The 15,976-nt window shown below is 54.4% G+C and overlaps 1 protein-coding gene across 1 annotated transcript; it reads right to left on the bottom strand.

Annotated features, from left to right (window-relative positions):
* Window positions 1–4,888: 4,888 nt before the first annotated feature.
* Window positions 4,889–14,406, bottom strand: Zc3h12a (zinc finger CCCH-type containing 12A). Its single transcript, XM_021160350.3, has 6 exons — window positions 14,271–14,406; window positions 13,103–13,579; window positions 8,751–8,890; window positions 7,189–7,423; window positions 6,662–6,768; window positions 4,889–6,479 (listed from the first exon to the last, which is right to left on the bottom strand). Exons 2-6 carry the CDS (start codon window positions 13,543–13,545, stop codon window positions 5,614–5,616), a joined length of 1,791 nt encoding a protein of 596 aa, XP_021016009.1. The 5' UTR covers window positions 13,546–13,579; window positions 14,271–14,406; the 3' UTR covers window positions 4,889–5,613.
* Between the last annotated feature and the right edge of the window lie 1,570 nt (window positions 14,407–15,976).

Below are 15,976 nucleotides of genomic sequence, written 5' to 3'. Positions count from 1 at the left end.
GGAAATGCCTTCCATCATCTTGCAGATGAAGGCTTTCTTGGGATAGATTAGTAGGCCTGCTGAGTCAAGAGCTCTATGTTTCCTAGGTGACTGAAGTACCAGGTCCCCTCCAGGGCAACTGTAGGACACTACTGATGGCACTACCTCTTTCCCCACAGCCTGCCACATCGACAGGACTCGATTCATTTGGAATGGCAGCTCATGGTGACTTTTTTAAAAAAAAGATTTATTTATTTATTATATGTAAGTACATTGTAGCTGTCTTCAGACACCCCAGAAGAGGGCATTAGATCTCATTATGGATGTTTGTGAGTCACCATGTGATTGCTGGGATTTGAACTCATGACCTTTGGAAGAGCAGTCAGTGCTCTTAACGGCTGAGCCATCTCTCCAGCCCGCTCATGGTGATTTTATTTAAGTATATGCAATTATTATTTTTTTCTCCTTGATTGTTCTTCCAGCCTGTATGTGTGTGTTATGTGTCTGTATGTGTGTCGTGTGTGTGTTTGTGTGTGTGTGTGTGTGTGTGTGTGTGTACATGCTTGAGTGCATGTGTGTGCAACACGTGCTGCTGAGGGGATGGACACGTGTTGAACACATATTCCACCGCTCAGCCGTACTTCTTGCCCAATAATTTTTCCTGGGTAATTTATTGCCCAGACAGTCGGAACTTCCTGCGAATGCCTTTGAAAATTCACTGCTTAGACAAAAAGAACACGCCTGTGAGCTAAGTACTTTGGGAACTGAGGCAGGCGGGCAGCCCGGCACTGCATGATGAGCAAAACCCTGTCCAAAACAAACGCCAGAAGGAGTTCCCTGTCTGCTTCAGGCTCTGCTTTGCATACTGTCCCAGACAGAGCTATACTTCTACAGCCCGTTATTTCAAACCTCATGGAGTCATTCCTACCCTTGCCCCCTGAAAGACATCAGTGGTTTGGGGGTATTAGTAACTCCAAGCTAGCAAGCCACTGGCTCCAGGCAGTAGTAGTAGTAGTACCAGGAGCTGCCAGAAGGCGGCAGCAGGGTGCCACATGCCCGGTGCGAACTGGGATGGCTAAGCCATTCCTCCCACGGAGTCTTCATGCTGTTCCTTAAACGGATAAGCAGTTTAGGGTCACCAGCTGCTGCTGCCTTGAAAGCAGCTTCAGAAGGCACACCCTCGGTTACAGACTGGGCCTCCTCCCCCTCCAGGAACTGACTGGAGGGATTTACATGCCATGGCCTAGGATGGCACGGGCTTCCCTAATTACAGGGCCCTACTTCCTGCCTCTTTCAGCCAAGTCTCCCACACCCTTCCCATGAACTAGGAGGTCCACAGGACAGGTTCTTGCCACCCAGTCTGCTATGGGCCTGTGACAGAAGATCGAAGCCTGGGACAAAGGCTCTGGGGTCCTTGGGCTTCCTTCTGGCAGAGCTTAGCCAGTGACCCTCTTCCCAGTTCTGTCCGCTCATCTTACACAACTCCTCCTTGAGATGGGTTAACCTGTGTGTACTGGCCCTGGGGAAGGTGGGCAGAGGACCTTGGTGGTAGGGAAAAAACGGAAGTAGGAAATGGAGCTGCAGAGATGGGCACTGGCCTTGCCCCCACAGCTGGCTACCCTAATCACTGAAAGACACCAGCAGTTTAGGGCATTAGCAGCTCCAAGTGGGCTTTGCACGGTGACTATTTTGTCCTTAGTTTAGGTACCAGCATCTTCAGGGACTGCCAGGTCTTCCCATATCCTGATGGAGACAGAGTGGAGAGTGACCCAGAGCAGGGGTGCTTCACATACACCCCGTTTCGGGCTGGCTCAGTCTGGCAGGGCATACAGAGCTTTCCTGTCTCAGGCTACATGCAAAGGCAGACCAGTCATTTTGACTTCTGAGCAGGCTGGGGTCCCCCCCCACCCCCACCCAAAGGGGTTAGTCTTGTGGAGCAGAACTTGCTGAAGCACCTAGAGGTCACTACCTGCTGGTACAAGTGGGAGGGAAGGGTGGGAAGGCCCAGCTCAGCTCCCAGAGATCATTTCCCAACAGAGAATTTGCATACACACCAGTTTCCCCATCACCGGCTTGGCTCGAGTAACCAGGAAGAGCTGGCATAAGGAGCAGCTGGGGCGGCTGCTTGGAATTTGATCCCTTGCAGCAAGCCTGGTGGCTCGAGCTTTGGTCTCGGGAGCTTTGGTTACATTCTGTCCCTGCCGCCCTCTCCCGTTAAGCTCCCACGTGGATCACTGTGGGTCAGGCAGCTGAAGTCCTGAGAGAAGGGCAGTGAGTAGCCAGGGCTGCCTGCTAGTGACTGGGACCTCACTGCCTCTAGATGCTGCTAGTTAAGGTCTCCTTTTGTAATGTCTGGAGAGGTGGTGTGTCTTTGTGCCCATTTCACGGGTGGAAAGCCAAGGTCCCGTGTGGTCCAGTGCCACCTGAGTGGCCTCAGTGGCCAGGGGACAAGAGGTGGTGAGAACTTTGGAGTTAATGCTGAAGCAAGTCACAGAGAAGAAACAGCCTTGGCTTTGAGCCGGGCTGTTTGGGTAGCCCTGCCCGGAAGCTAGATTGAGAAAGAGGCCTGGAGGCATGGCCGCGTGGTTGGCTAGTCCAGCTGAGCCAAGCTGTCAGGAAGCATGGGCACCAAGGCAGACATCAGAAGGCCTGAGCCCAGAGCCCAGTCCTAGCTGGCACCTACTGTTTGAATCTGTAGCCCTCACTGTTTTCAGTGGACCAGCAGGGCCAGGCCCTGCCTCCTAACATTAGCCATAGCCAGCTGGCACTCGTGCTGCTGCCTGCCTGTGGAGTCAGCCCATTTCTCACCCCCATAAGACAGTCACAGATGACTTCAAACTCCGGCTAAGAAAGCCAGGACAGTGGAAGAGTTCCTCTCACTTCCCCTTGTGAGCGACCCCTGAATCTCATGGCCCCCAAAGCTCCACAGTATGGTACAGACAGGGCCCCTGCTGAGCAGCCGAGTGGGCGAGCATTATACTTGCTTCAGTGGGAGGAGCCGCTCACTTCCCATTTCTGCAGAGGCTTGAGTCACCACAGTCTGGTGTCAGGTTTTGGGATCAGGACGAGTACTGAAAGCCCTGCCCCAGCCTGCCTTCCTCCGTGGGACCTTGGGCAAGTCATTCAGCATTGCCAAGCAACTGATAGTGAACCCGACTGTCCGGTATTTTAGCTTCCTATCCCATAAAGACAAACAGATGCCCACAGACGGCCGTTTAACCTGAGAATACATTGGCGCGTTTGTGTGTCCGTGTGTTTTATTTCGTGGGTTTGAGACCAGAGTCTCACGCAGGCCAAGTTGGCCTGGAACTTGCTTTGTAACCAAAGATGGCCTTGAACTTGTGGCCCTCCCGCATCTTCTTCCCGGATGCTGGGATGGCAGGTGTACGCTCCAACACCAGGTGCTGAGTATTGAACTCAGGGCATGGTTGGCTGCCTTCCCAGAGCCCTGGACAATGTAGTTCCTTTGTAAGAATAAATAAGGCATTGCCGTCTCTCCTTATGCTGCTAACAGCTCCCGAGGAGGCCGGGAGAAACACGCATGGCATAGACACCTTTAATTCCTGTGGGAGGGAAGCTTCCAGCTCCTGCATGCCAACGGATCCTGATGCTTGTCCTAAGCAGGCACTTCTGGAAGGGTGGTCAGGGAAAAGTTGGGCGGAGCTCGTGGGGAGGATCCCCACAGTGACATTTTCTTCCAGAGCTTCACAGCTGTTCTGTATGGAAGTAGTTTTTAAACAGAAATACGCACTGAGCTACACCAACTACTAAGTACAAATATCAGAGGAATTGTTCAAAGGTAGGATTATTAAAGCTGTAATTCCGCTCCCCCCACCCCTTTTTCCTTGGCTGGTAATATTTGCTTGGGAATTGTGTGATAGCCTAGCCTTTCATTTAAAATATTCATGTTCATTTTTGAAGTTGGAGCTGGGAGGAGGGAGGAAGGTGTTATCTTGCCTGGGCTTGTCTAGGGCTGATGAGCAGTTTGACATGGTGGATGGGGTCAGTCCCGTGAGCCTGCCCACAGGAGTCACGGTTATGGAAGCCTTCTAATGAGCAGTGCCTGTGCTGTGCGGCAGGAGGCAGGTCACATACCTAGCATGTATTATCTCACTGAACCCTCATGACAAACCTGTAAGGTAGCTGCCATTAGGATTCCCATTTCATAGATGAGGAAACTGAGGCCCGGGAAGGATAGTCCCTTGCTCCAGCTGGTAGAGTCAGTGGCAGGGCCTCTCCGAGCTGCTGCTACTAACCCAGCCCTTCCTCGCCCTGCTCTGCAACCCTGGTTCTTTGGACACACAGCAGATCTGAGAGGAGGAGCCTGTGCGCAAGCACCCAAGGGCTCCCTCACCTACTTGGATCACACCGCCCTCTGTGGCCTGGATCAAATCGTTTCCCTGTTTCCTACCCTCAATTCTTGTCATCAGAGAAAAGAGGAACAGCCTCACCCTGCTGTCGCCCGCCCCAGTACCCCTCTAGCCAGCTGAAGCCACAGGGCTCTGCGCCGTTACACTTCTTCCTGCAGCTGTCACCTGCTACGTCCAGGGCCACCTTGCCTCCTATTCAGGTTCAGCTCCAAGGGACAACTGCTTCTGGGAGCCCTCCTTTCTGAGGACAGGGAGTGACATCTGCCCTACTGGCCTCCTGTCACCCCAGAGCAGCTCTACCCACCAGGCACAGAAAGGACAACTTCCTCTCAAAACGACTAGCAATAGCTTTTTTCTTTTAAATTTCTCCCTTTTTAAAAAAAGATTTATTATTATATGTAAGTACACTGTAGCTGTCTTCAGACACCCCGAAGAGGGCACCAGATCTCATTACAGATGTTTGTGAGCCACCATGTGGTTGCTGAGATTTGAACTCAGGACCTTCAGAAGAGCAGTCGGTACTCTTAACCACTGAGCCATTTCTCCAGCCTGGCAATAGCCTTTATTTTGTCAACTTTTTTCATTTAAAATATTTAAATCTCGTCTCTGTACACAGCATACATGTGTCCTCCCACCCATGGGGAAGGGGAAGGTGTGGAAACAGAGGGCCTTGGAGCCCTGGTTGTGGGGGGGGGGTAGGTGGATAGAGCGGGCAGGGGAGGGGCTCAGAGGGCCTTGGAGCCCTGGTGGTGGTGGGGGTGTAGGTGGACAGAGCGGGCAGGGGAGGGGCTTAAAGAAGCATCTTGCTTACTAACATGAAGCCTCATGCCCTGTGAACAGGGATGAGGCCACATTGGCTTGAGGGGGCCTCAGAGAGCAGGCACATGGTGCCTAACTAGCCGGTGGTGCCGGCGTCCCAGGGACAGGGTGGAAGGTGGGGTCCAGCTCAGGCCTCTGCTTCCCCATGCCTCCCACCCTGCCCTCTGAGAAAAAAAAGAGGGTTTGGGCATCAGCCACGGATGGACGGCCTGACCGGCAGCGTCTCCTTAAATGACAGAGATACAATGTGTATCAACAGGGTGATCGTTTCTGACCTGTGCGGGACGGGTAGGGGTGCCGCGGGGCCAGAACCAATCCTATGGTATCTTTGGTTTGAGGATTCCCTTGCCTGCTTCACTTGTCCCTCTGTCCAGCTTCCAGGGTAGGCCAGGGGCTGGGGACCGCTATCTGTGATGCCCGACAGCCCCTTGCGCCACCTCCTGGCTTACTCACTGAGGTGCTGGGACTTGTAAGACAGGATCTCAGCGGCCAGCTGCTGCGGATCCAGCAGCTGTGGGAAGCGTCTCATTACAGCTTCTACCAGGTGTGGGGGGAAGACACCACACAGCTTGGTATATACACCAGCCCTTTCTTTGGCCAGGTCACCCACCCTGCCCCAGGGCCCCCCACCAGTCCCGGGGCTGGGTCTCTGGGGCTCCTGAAGGACAGGAGTGGGTGGGGGCAATGGGTACGGCTCAGACCAGTACTCTCTGGATGGGTAGGTGGGTGGCGGGGGCACATAGTCGGTGGGGACACTGAAGTGGCCAGCACCCATGGCTGGTCTAAAGGGAGAAAAGGAAGGTGCTGCTGGGACCTTAGATCCATAGCTGTGATAACCTGCATAGGGGCCCCGAGTGGGGCCCGACTCTCCAGGGCTGCCTCCTCGCACGCCCCATAATTCTGACATCTGGCTCTCCAGGGAGCCAATGCCTGAATCAAGGCACTCCTGGGAGGTGTATGGGAGTGAGTCCTGGGTGTGTGCAAGCCACTCTGTGGGCCCGAAGCTGCCCCCACTAACAGGGAGGCTCCTGCCAGCTGGAGCACAGGTCTGCGGTGAGCCTTCTCGGTGGGGACCTGGAGATGACCTGGCACCCAGCTTTTTCCCATCCAGGCTGCCTGGTTCAGCCTCTAGGGACACAGAGCTGGGCTGAGAGGCAGGGGAAGGCCTCTGGCTACTTTTGTCCTTGACTGGAGTCCTGGGAGGTGAGAGGAGGGCGTTGGCACGGAGCTCATCGGCCACAGAGCGCTGGGGACGGCTTGGCCGCTCAGGGTGGAAAAATCGGCACTTGATTCCATACGTACATTTCTTCCCTGCAAGAACAGAGAGGGCGTCTAAACGGGGGCCAGAGCGAGGAGGAGGCACAGGCTTGGGATTCAGGTGGTCAAGAACAGGAGGTCCCCACAAGGAAGCCACGGATGGGCCTAGGTGGGGTGGGACAGGCAAGAGGAAAGGTAGGGTAAATAAGACTATTGAGGACAGAGCTGGGTCTCACCATAGGGGCATGGCTGCTTCCTGTGTTCAGAAGGCAGTGGTTTCTTACGAAGGAAGTTGTCCAGGCTAGGCCCATGCCGTCCTAAAGGGTCGTCAGGGGGCATGAACCTGTGGTAGGTGAACCAGAACGCTCAGGAGATAGAAGTCGTGGAGAGGAACCAAGGAAAGGGCTAGATAGCCAGCTCCCAAGATGCTTGTCTGCAGGATGCCCCTAAAGGTCTTCTGAGTTTGCAGTTGGGTCACCCCAGAGGGAGAGGGGATCCCTCAGTCCAGAGGGCATAGCTCAGGGTCGCCTTCAGGGCGCTCCCTAGGCTGGGAACTATGAGGCTATCAGGAAGGCTAAGTGTATCTTGGGATGTGTGTGGCCATAGACCTTCTTAAGAGAGGAACGTATTGGCCAGCTCCAACTCCCAGGCTCCCTATCAAAAAGTCCCACTGTCCCTAGCCTTCTCCCTGCAACTCATGTCACCCCAAAAGCTGCAGCCCAGCCTGTGGGCCCAGCAGAGCCAGTCCCCAGCAGTGACGTACTTGTCGTTGACGAAGGAGTACATGAGCAGCCGCTCCTCGATGAAGCGTTTCCACTCCTGCCTCTCGCCTTGGAGGTCTCGGTACGTGTCATTGGAGACCACCACTCCGTCGGATTCGAAGGCCAGCTTCACAATGAAGCGGTCATCATAGCACACCACACGCTTGCCACCGACCCGCCTGGATGGCGTGAACACCAAGATCTTCTTTTTCTCCAGTTCTCGCAGGATGTGCTGGTCTGGGGGATGAGCAGAGCAGCAGGTCAGGGCCCATTGGAGACCTCGAGATGGACCCACAGGGTCCCATGTCTCACAGTGGCCAGGATGAGAGGCTGTTCACACCAGTTCCAAGAGGACGGGAACCAGCTGTGTGGAAACCAAGTGCACGCCTACGCAGGGCATCACATCCAGCAAGAGTGCGGAGCCAAGAGTGGCTCTTCCTGCTTCCCCTCCGACCTGTGTGCCTTGCCTGTACCACAGGGCTCCAGGAAGAAGTGTCTTGGCTCTGTCCTCTGCATACTCAAAACAACACTCCCAGCTCTGTTCAGAAAAGGCCTAGAAGCCCCTAGCATGGCCCTGATTTGCAGACTTCTTTATTTTTTTAAAGATGTAGTCTATGGTTTTTATCTCAGCCAACCTTATTTTTTTTTTTTTTAATAATTTAGAGTACTCTGTAGCTGTTCTCAGACACACCAGAAGAGGGCATCAGATCCCATTACAGATGGTTGTGAGCCACCATGTGGTTCCTGGGAATTGAACTCAGGATCTCTGGAAGAAGAGTCAGTGTTCTTAACCACTGAGCCATCTCTCCAGCCTATGCAGACTTCTTAAAAAGCTGCCTCTTGTCACTCCCTCCTCCTCAAGGTGGGGGCTTTCATGAGAGCAATGGTTGCAGCTGGGCATTCACACTATGCTGAGCTCTCACACTGCACTGAGTTAAGCACTTCTGTACCATTCTCAACTGTTCCTTCAGCAGTGTTTGGAGGATGCCACCTCTACCCTGCCCCATTTCACAGATGAAGAGCCCACAGCTAATGTCTACTTGAGGCCCTTACCTGAGTTACTTGGGGCCAAGTCCTTTACCCTGTCTTCTTGGCCCAGCACCCACAATTTCAAATATGAAGCTACACTGTCCCTCTGCCACTGGGGATGTTGAAGAAGGGACACCCCACTCCAATAGGATCAGGAAGGCATCCCAAAGCGACACAAGGTGACCTCCAGCCATTTCCTGCCTGAACTGGGCTGCTGAAAGCAACAAGAATTGAAAAAGACGGGCCGGGCGTGGTGGCGCACGCCTTTAATCCCAGCACTCGGGAGGCAGAGGCAGGCGGATTTCTGAGTTCAAGGCCAGCCTGGTCTTCAAAGTGAGTTCCAGGACAGCCAGGGCTATTACAGAGAAACCCTGTCTCGAAAAACAAACAAACAAACAAAAAAGAATTGAAAAAGACAGGACAGGCTGGTCCTCATTACCATTTAGAAGGTGCTGACCCTATTTAAGGATCCTTTGGGGAAGCACCAGGGTCCCTGGTAGAGTGAGGCTATCCTACTTCCAGAGGGCATACATACCTGTGATAGGCACATCTGGCCGAGGCTGTTCCTTCCTCCAAGATGGCACAAACACGGTAATATCTGTGTGGCCTCGCTCCAGAAACCAGTTCACAGCCAGCAGAATGCCCCGGCAAGAGAAGACTTCCTTGTTCCCATGGCTGGCAGAGGAGGGAAAGGTTAGCTCACAGAATAACCAGTCTGTATGTAGTCAGCCCTGCCAGAGCAAAAGTAAGAAGGGAGCCACAATCTAGCCCTGCTTGGCCTTGCTGGGCAACTGTAGGACTCAGCCCATGGCCCTCTGCCAGTAGGGCCTAAGGTCTTGTCCCTGGGCCGGTTCCCACAGTGCCTGATGGCCAGCCCCTGGAAGGGACTTTCCCTAAGATTCCATCTCCTAAAAGCGTGGATCCACCCAGGAATCTAGCCACACTGGCTCCCCACATAGAGGGGGAGGGTCGGGCCATTTGCAACATACCTGGGGGGTGGGGAAAAGTGATGGGAGACTTGGGGATCCTGCCCCACCCAAGCTGCAGGGACCACGGGGACGTGGATGTGCACATGCAGGCTGAGTCACCTCTTTCCCTCAACACTACACAGCAAGGAGGCACCAGCAAGGGAGGCGGGGGAGGGAGGCACCGGCCATGTTAAGTGGGAGAAACCAGACTGTTCAGGATTAAAGTTCAGTCTGTGCATGAGGTCCCAGGGGCACGGGGAAGCATCCTTCCACAAGGGGTCAGGAAATAACAGCGCCAGGAGCTTTTCCGTGTGAAAGTGAAAGGCCACCTCTTTTCCTCTTAAGAGGCCTGTTCCCTGCAAAGACTGCCCTGTCCCTCCCTGCCCTCCCCTCCCCCCCCCCCCCCCCCCCCCCCCCCCCGCCCCAGGGAGGGCGTGACCCCTGGCAGATGATGGGCAGGAAATTACTGGGGAACTCTGCTTGCTCACAGGAGGGCTGGGGCATCAGGCCCTGGCCTTGCTCTATCTAAACACGGCTTTCCTCGGAAGCAGCCTAGCTGCTTGCCCTGGTCTGTGTCTGCCCACAAGCTTGGTGGACAGCTTTTGCAGACAGGCTCGTTCACCCCAGGGACACAGAGCTCCCTAAGGCTTGAGGCCAGAGGGCTGGCAAGGTGGATTTTCTGGGAGTGCTGAAGGGACTGGGGTTTGGGGCTCCCTCCCTAGCAAGCCCTGCCTCTTGTTAGCCCCGGAGTGAGCGACTCAGACTCATATTTGGCAAATAAAACAGAATACATGTTACGCAAAAGAGGCAAGTCCATGGCAGACCACATCCTGTGGGTGGCTTTGGGGGAGCGATAGCTTGAGCCCCAAGAGAACAGAGTGGGAAGTGGGGAGCTGGAGACATGGACGCTATCTCAGGGCGAGGCTCCAAGGTCTAGAGGTCTCTGAATTGGAGAGGAAAATAAGTCCATCCCAGGGGAGCCCCCACACCCTCCTGGTCCCAGGCGGCTTGCTCATAGTCAGTTAACACTCACGGGGAGCTGCAAACCTGGCCATTCCATGCTCTACATCAGCAAGCAAAACCAGAAGTACAGTACTGCCTCTGCTCCTGTGGTCCAGAGAGGGTAACTTAGTAGTCACTAGAGTCACATAGTAGCCAGTGATCAGAACCACCCTGTTGTTGCTTAGGTACCAACAGCCCTGATGGGTGGGAAAGGCATGGAGTCCACCTTGACCATCACTCTGTCTAGAAAGGAAGACTTCCATCACTTGGACAAGTTCCCTGGCTACTGGGAAGTGGTGAAAACTGAACCAGGGTGTGGGGCTACTGGCTGGAGCGCTGGCTGTCCCTTACAGAAGACCCAAGTTCATGTGGGAGGAAAGCAGTTTCTGAACTCAATTATCAATGATGGTGTGTGTTCTGCATATGGAGAGGGAGAAGCCTCCCCGCCCTGCAGCCAGAGAAATGATGAGCCATTTGCCGCCAATTCGTGTTCTTCTTTCTGGAAGCCAAGTGATATGTCAAAACCTCCGAGAACCCCTCCCCACCCCACCTCACCCCACCCCACCTCTGCACCTGCCAGGGCAGGGCCCAGTCTGGGGCTTCACAATGCCCACTGCTGCCCCATCACACTTCTTCCCTCAGGTGTGAGGTAAGCATCTGCCCTGTGGCTCGCTGTCCTGAGCGTGCAGTGTCCACATGTGGACTCACGAGCCCTCCCTGGACCAGCAAAGACAAGCTGGAGGATCTCAAGACGCCAGGGTGCTTAGGCTGTATACCGCCTGTGGGCATTTAAAACCCAGGTTGGGGACACGTCTGCCCTCAGCAGTGCTGGCACTGGGACAGTTTCCTCAGCAGGTAGTCAGAGCCCTATTCTTGGCAGGGAGAGCCCTTGAGACCTGAGGCCCAGACCGCCTGGACAGCTCATTCAGCTCACTGCAATGCAGGAAGCCTGGTTGGCCTAGGAAAACCAACTTCCTCCCACCCACAGAGTCCTGCTGGTCCACAGTTCAGGGCCCCCCAGCCTGACAGGGCTGTGACTCTGGAAAACTCCCATTCCTGCCCAAGGACAAGGCAGGGCTAGCCTCCCCAGGTGAAGAGAACAGCCTGGGCTGGGCCTAACTCCCGTGGAGGAAAATTCCCTTAGAAGGAAACAGAGGTGAATTTCCCCACGATTTGCATATAGTGGGGGCTAGCCAGCCTGCCCTTGTGTGTGTGTGTGTGTGTGTGGGGGGGGGGGGAGCAGCAGGGTAGGAACCAAGCAGCTGCTGAGACAGGAAGTGTGAGGCTGGAATTCCCCTTCCGTGGCCACCCTAGCTCAGAAACCCCCAGCAGATAGGCAGGCAGGCAGGCAGGAGGGCAGACAGTGGCTGTCTGTCTCTTTGGTATCAGCTCTACTGAACCCCTCCACTACTGCCCCTCCTCCCACCCAGGCCCCTCCTCCTCCTGCCCAGAAACAAATACCCAGAGCACATGGCTGCCCACAAGACTCCTAACACCCAGCCTGGGACTCTCAGGGGAAGTCAGACCCCTCCTAATTCAGGGCCTTAGAGAGAACGCCAGACTCTGGAAGGTAACCAGTTGGCCCTGCTGCCCTCTGGCAGAGAAGCCAGCATTTCTCAGCCTTCCAGCCCAGGATCGGCCCATTTTAAAGATGACCCATAGGTGGTAAAGAAGGGCTGCCTCCATGAACCAGCTGGACAGCTCACTTGACCCAGCTGGGCTGGGAGTAGGTAGGACCAGGAGCCAGGTGGTGAAGAAGTTGACATCATAACAAGTTGGGCAGTCCTCTTGGGAGAGCCCTCAGGGGATCTAGAAAGGAGACTTCCCCTCTTCCTGTTCTTTTGCTGGGGTCTCCCCTGGTCCCTGCCAACAGGAACTTTTCCTTGTACTTTATCCACCCAGTCCTGACTCACCAGCCCGCTGTGCAGGGAGCTGGGAGAAAGCAGAGCTGGAGGGTGCGGCCTGGATAGAAGGGAGAAGTCAGGGCTCCTTAAGGTCAGAGGCAGCCTGGCTCCCATTCTGCCTCCACCCCACCCCATTCCTTGAGAGATATGCAAAGGCGGCAAGAGATCTGGGAACCCCCAGAGATCAGGCCAGCCTGAGCGGATTCAGCAAGTATAGATTCTCATTACAGCACACCTGAGCCCAGAGCATCAGGCTACCCGTGCACACGCATCTGAAGATGCCAGATCTGACCAAGAGGTCACAGCTGGTTAGGGCTAGGAAGCTCTGAGTAACTAATGAGCCTTGCTTCAGTGGGAGCTCGAGTCGGGGACAAGGAGATCCCAGAAGACTCAAGTCATGGAATAACATCTGTCCACTGAGTACTTCTTCTTTTTTTGAGACAGGGTTTCTCTATATAGAACCTAGTTGTCCTGGAACTCACTCTGTAGACCAGGCTGGCCTTGAACTCAGAAATCTGCCTGTTTTGCCTCCCAAGTGCTAGGATTAAAGGCGTGCACCACCACTGCCTGGCTCCACTGAATACTTGTAACTCGCCACGTTCTATGAATTTTCTCCCCACAGGGGCCACCTAAGTGGAAAGTTTGACAGGAGAAGAAAAAGCCCAACTGGCTAAGTGACTGGCCCACGGGTTAATCCCTTATACTGTCCTGCCTCATGCCATAGGCAAGGATAGACCATGGCACAAGGTACACTCTGGGCAAAGAAGGCTGGGTTTGAATCTTTGCTTCTCATTTATCAAGAAGTGTGATTCTGGGCAAGGATTTGAGCTGTTTTCCTTCTTATAGCATTGGAGAAACAGCCCTGAGGAAGTCTTTAAGGCTTAAGGGGTTCCTTCGCACATGGTGGGATCTCACAGACAGCTTTTGTGTTCCTTCCCCAATCCAAGAGAAAAGCCAAGCCCCCTTCCCAAAGGAAGAGCCACAGACACTATTCCACAGGTCTCCACACATACCTCATGGCCACATTGCTTCCGTCGATGACCACAGGTCTCAGGTCGCTGCCCTCTCTGTCCTCCTCTGGGAGTGAGGGTTCTAGAGTGGAAGGCTTGGGGGTGTTTCCACCCCGGGGCACCAGAGGGGGCTGGGGGCAGGGGGCCATCAGGGCCTGGCACTCTCGTTCAGTAGCTGAGCCATGCTTCACCAATTCCCCTAGCACCGTGTTGGTGTCTGCTTGAACTCCCAGCTTCTGCAGGACACTGTGGATCTCAGAGGACGAGTACCCCAGTTTACGGAAAAAGTCCACCTTCATCTGCAGCTCGGAAGTAGGGGCCTCTTTAGCCACAGGATCCTGGTCTGGCTGAGGTCGACCCTGGCTGCTGTGTCTGTCCTCAAGACCCCACAGACTCATGGTGGGGTTGGATTCTTGGACAGGCTTCGTTCCACAAGGGTCACTCATATTTCACATTCTTGGAATGTGTCCATCACAGCTCCTATTGACCAGACCACAGGGTTAAGGGCAAGCAATGCCCAATATAGGTCTCTTTCAGACTCTCTTCCACAGAATGAGGAAACACGAACTGAGAAGACGCTATTCAAAGCCATTCTCACGTGTCAGCCCACGCTGTGCTCTCAAGGAGCTCTCAGCATTAGTTATTTTTACAAGAGGGAGACCGAGGCACAGGCAGTAAGCGTTTACTCAAGGTCATCAACTCAAAGTTTGTGATACAAACATTTGAACTTGGTCTGACTCCACCCCCAAACCCCGTTCTGTTCCACGCCAACCCAAGGGACCCAGGAGGCAGGGGCGGGGCTCTCAGAAGGAAACTGGGGCTGTAAGTGCGCAGGGGACCCAGGGGCTTCCCCATTGTGGCCACCGCCTTCGTCTCCAAGTCTCATACTTCGGCTCAGGGACAGAGTTCTATTCTGGGAAGGACAAGTTTCCGGGGTGACCCACGGGGAGAAAAGTTGCTGGGCGACTCTGGTTGGCTACCGGGCCCGGTGACGCGAGGAGGTCCTGGCTAGAGCCCCGAGAACGCCGGGTGCCCCAAGACACCCCGTTCCACGCACTAGGGTGAACTCAGTAGGGTCCCAGCGACCAGCGATGGAGACACTGCCCGCGCGCGACCCTCCCGGAGCCGGACCCAACGCAGCGCAGCACCCGTTCCACCCGGTAGCACTCACCCCGCCGAGCGCCGGACGTCGTCTGTAGGGTGTCCATGGAGCCGAGTCTCGGGCTCTGACGGCACCTTCGTAGCCGCGACAGGCGGGCAGGTGCTTTAAGAGCAATGACGCGGAAGCCGGGCAGGGCCGCCGCCCCTTCCTGCTCCGCCTCCCTCCTGCCCCTCCCTACGGTAGGTCGGAGCCGGCTCCGCCCTGTTTCTGAACAAGTCCCGCCCCAGCATCTCTAGCCACGCCCCTGGCCACACGAAGTCTGGACGGCTCCAGGCTTGTACCACCCGACTGCTTAAGGCAGGCTCTGCAGAAGCAGGTTCCGTGCACCATGCAAAACCGGAATAGAACGGCCTCGCAGGTTTCCTTCAACAACTTGACACGTCCACCGGCTTGGTCCAGGCTTCTAGTTGCACAAGTTGAGGCCACAGCCGGCAGAGATCCGGCCACTCCAGTTCAGTCACATAGGTTGTGAACTGAAGCCGGTTCAGAGATAGAGTCACATTCAGAACCAGGGACACTTTTCTTGAAGTAAATACCTTCCCAAGACAGGAGGGCTCCACCACCACAAGTTGCATAGTGGTGGAGGAAATGCCAGGAAAAGGAGGGACATTGACACCAATCGCCATGGGAGAGTCCAAAAACTGCAAAACTCATCTTGTCCCTTATGCTCAAGAGGTGACAGGTCAAGATCCCTCAGTCGAGCACACCCCTGTACATTATCAACCTGGGGCTTAGATATTGGACAGATCCTTGTGCTCAGGGACCTTCTGTTTTCTTTGGCTTTTGTTGTTCTTTTTGACACAAGGTCAAGCTCTGTTACCCATGCCGGCCTCAAACAACCCAGTGGCCCCATCCATCAGGATCCTGTGTGCTGCAGTTATAGGTGTGAGTTATCATGCTTGCTCCATTTACCTCTGAGAAATGCAGGAAAAAGCTGAAGGGCCTCAGGTAGGTAGATCAAGATAGGAGGTCCCAGCTGGGTGTGGTGGCGCACACCTTTAATCCCAGCACTCTGGAGGCAGAGGCAGAAGGATTTCTGAGTTCAAGGCCAGTCTGGTCTACAGAGTGAGTTCCAGGACAGCCAGGGCTACACAGAGAAACCCTGTCTTGGAAAAAAAAATAGGAGCTCCCACTCGGTAGCACCAGGGACCACTATGAGCATTCTGGGGGACACTAGTGACTCAGGGCAGAGGGAAGGGAACCTGGCTGTCAGTGTGCCTGCATGCATGCAGGAATGCATGTGTGTGTGTGCTAGAGAAGAGAAAGTTGCCCAGAAGAGGGAGAAAGGGAACCCAGGACCTGCACACAGGAAGACAAAGTCTATTATGTCACCAGCATGCTTGCATATAGGGAAACTGAGGCTCAGGAAGCCAAAACACTCAAAAGTAAGAATTAATTACTGTGTGTCAATACTTCAGTCATGTCTCACCTGTCTAAGCAAAGGCAGTTGTCTTCTAAGGACATTGGCTGTTTTAATAAAATGGTTTTATAGTAAAAGATACCACCAACATAACTACATACATTCAGTCTAAAAAGAGATAACAATAATTTTTATTGACTTTATTTAGTTTTTAATTACCATATTGATGTGCATGGGAGTTTTGTATGCATGTCTGGTGCCCCAGGAGGCCACAAGGGGCTTAGGACCCCTGGAACTGGAGTTACAGATGGTTGTGAGCTACACCAACATGGGTGTCGGAAATCAAACCAGGATC

This window comes from Mus caroli, unplaced genomic scaffold, assembly GCF_978045245.1.
Source record: "Mus caroli unplaced genomic scaffold, Mus_caroli_1 scaffold_6, whole genome shotgun sequence".
Taxonomy (NCBI): domain Eukaryota; kingdom Metazoa; phylum Chordata; class Mammalia; order Rodentia; family Muridae; genus Mus; species Mus caroli.
This window is presented reverse-complemented; position numbering and strand designations above follow the sequence as displayed.

Excerpts from the sequence above, each read along its gene's own strand:
- Zc3h12a (XM_021160350.3), bottom strand. The coding sequence starts at position 13,545 with ATGAGTGACCCTTGTGGAACGAAGCCTGTCCAAGAATCCAACCCCACC. Across the intron at positions 8,891-13,102 it reads GGAAGCAATGTGGCCATGAG|CCATGGGAACAAGGAAGTCT; the intron begins GTATGTGTGGAG and ends CTCCTCTGCCAG. Across the intron at positions 6,769-7,188 it reads TACTCCTTCGTCAACGACAA|GTTCATGCCCCCTGACGACC; the intron begins GTACGTCACTGC and ends CACCTACCACAG.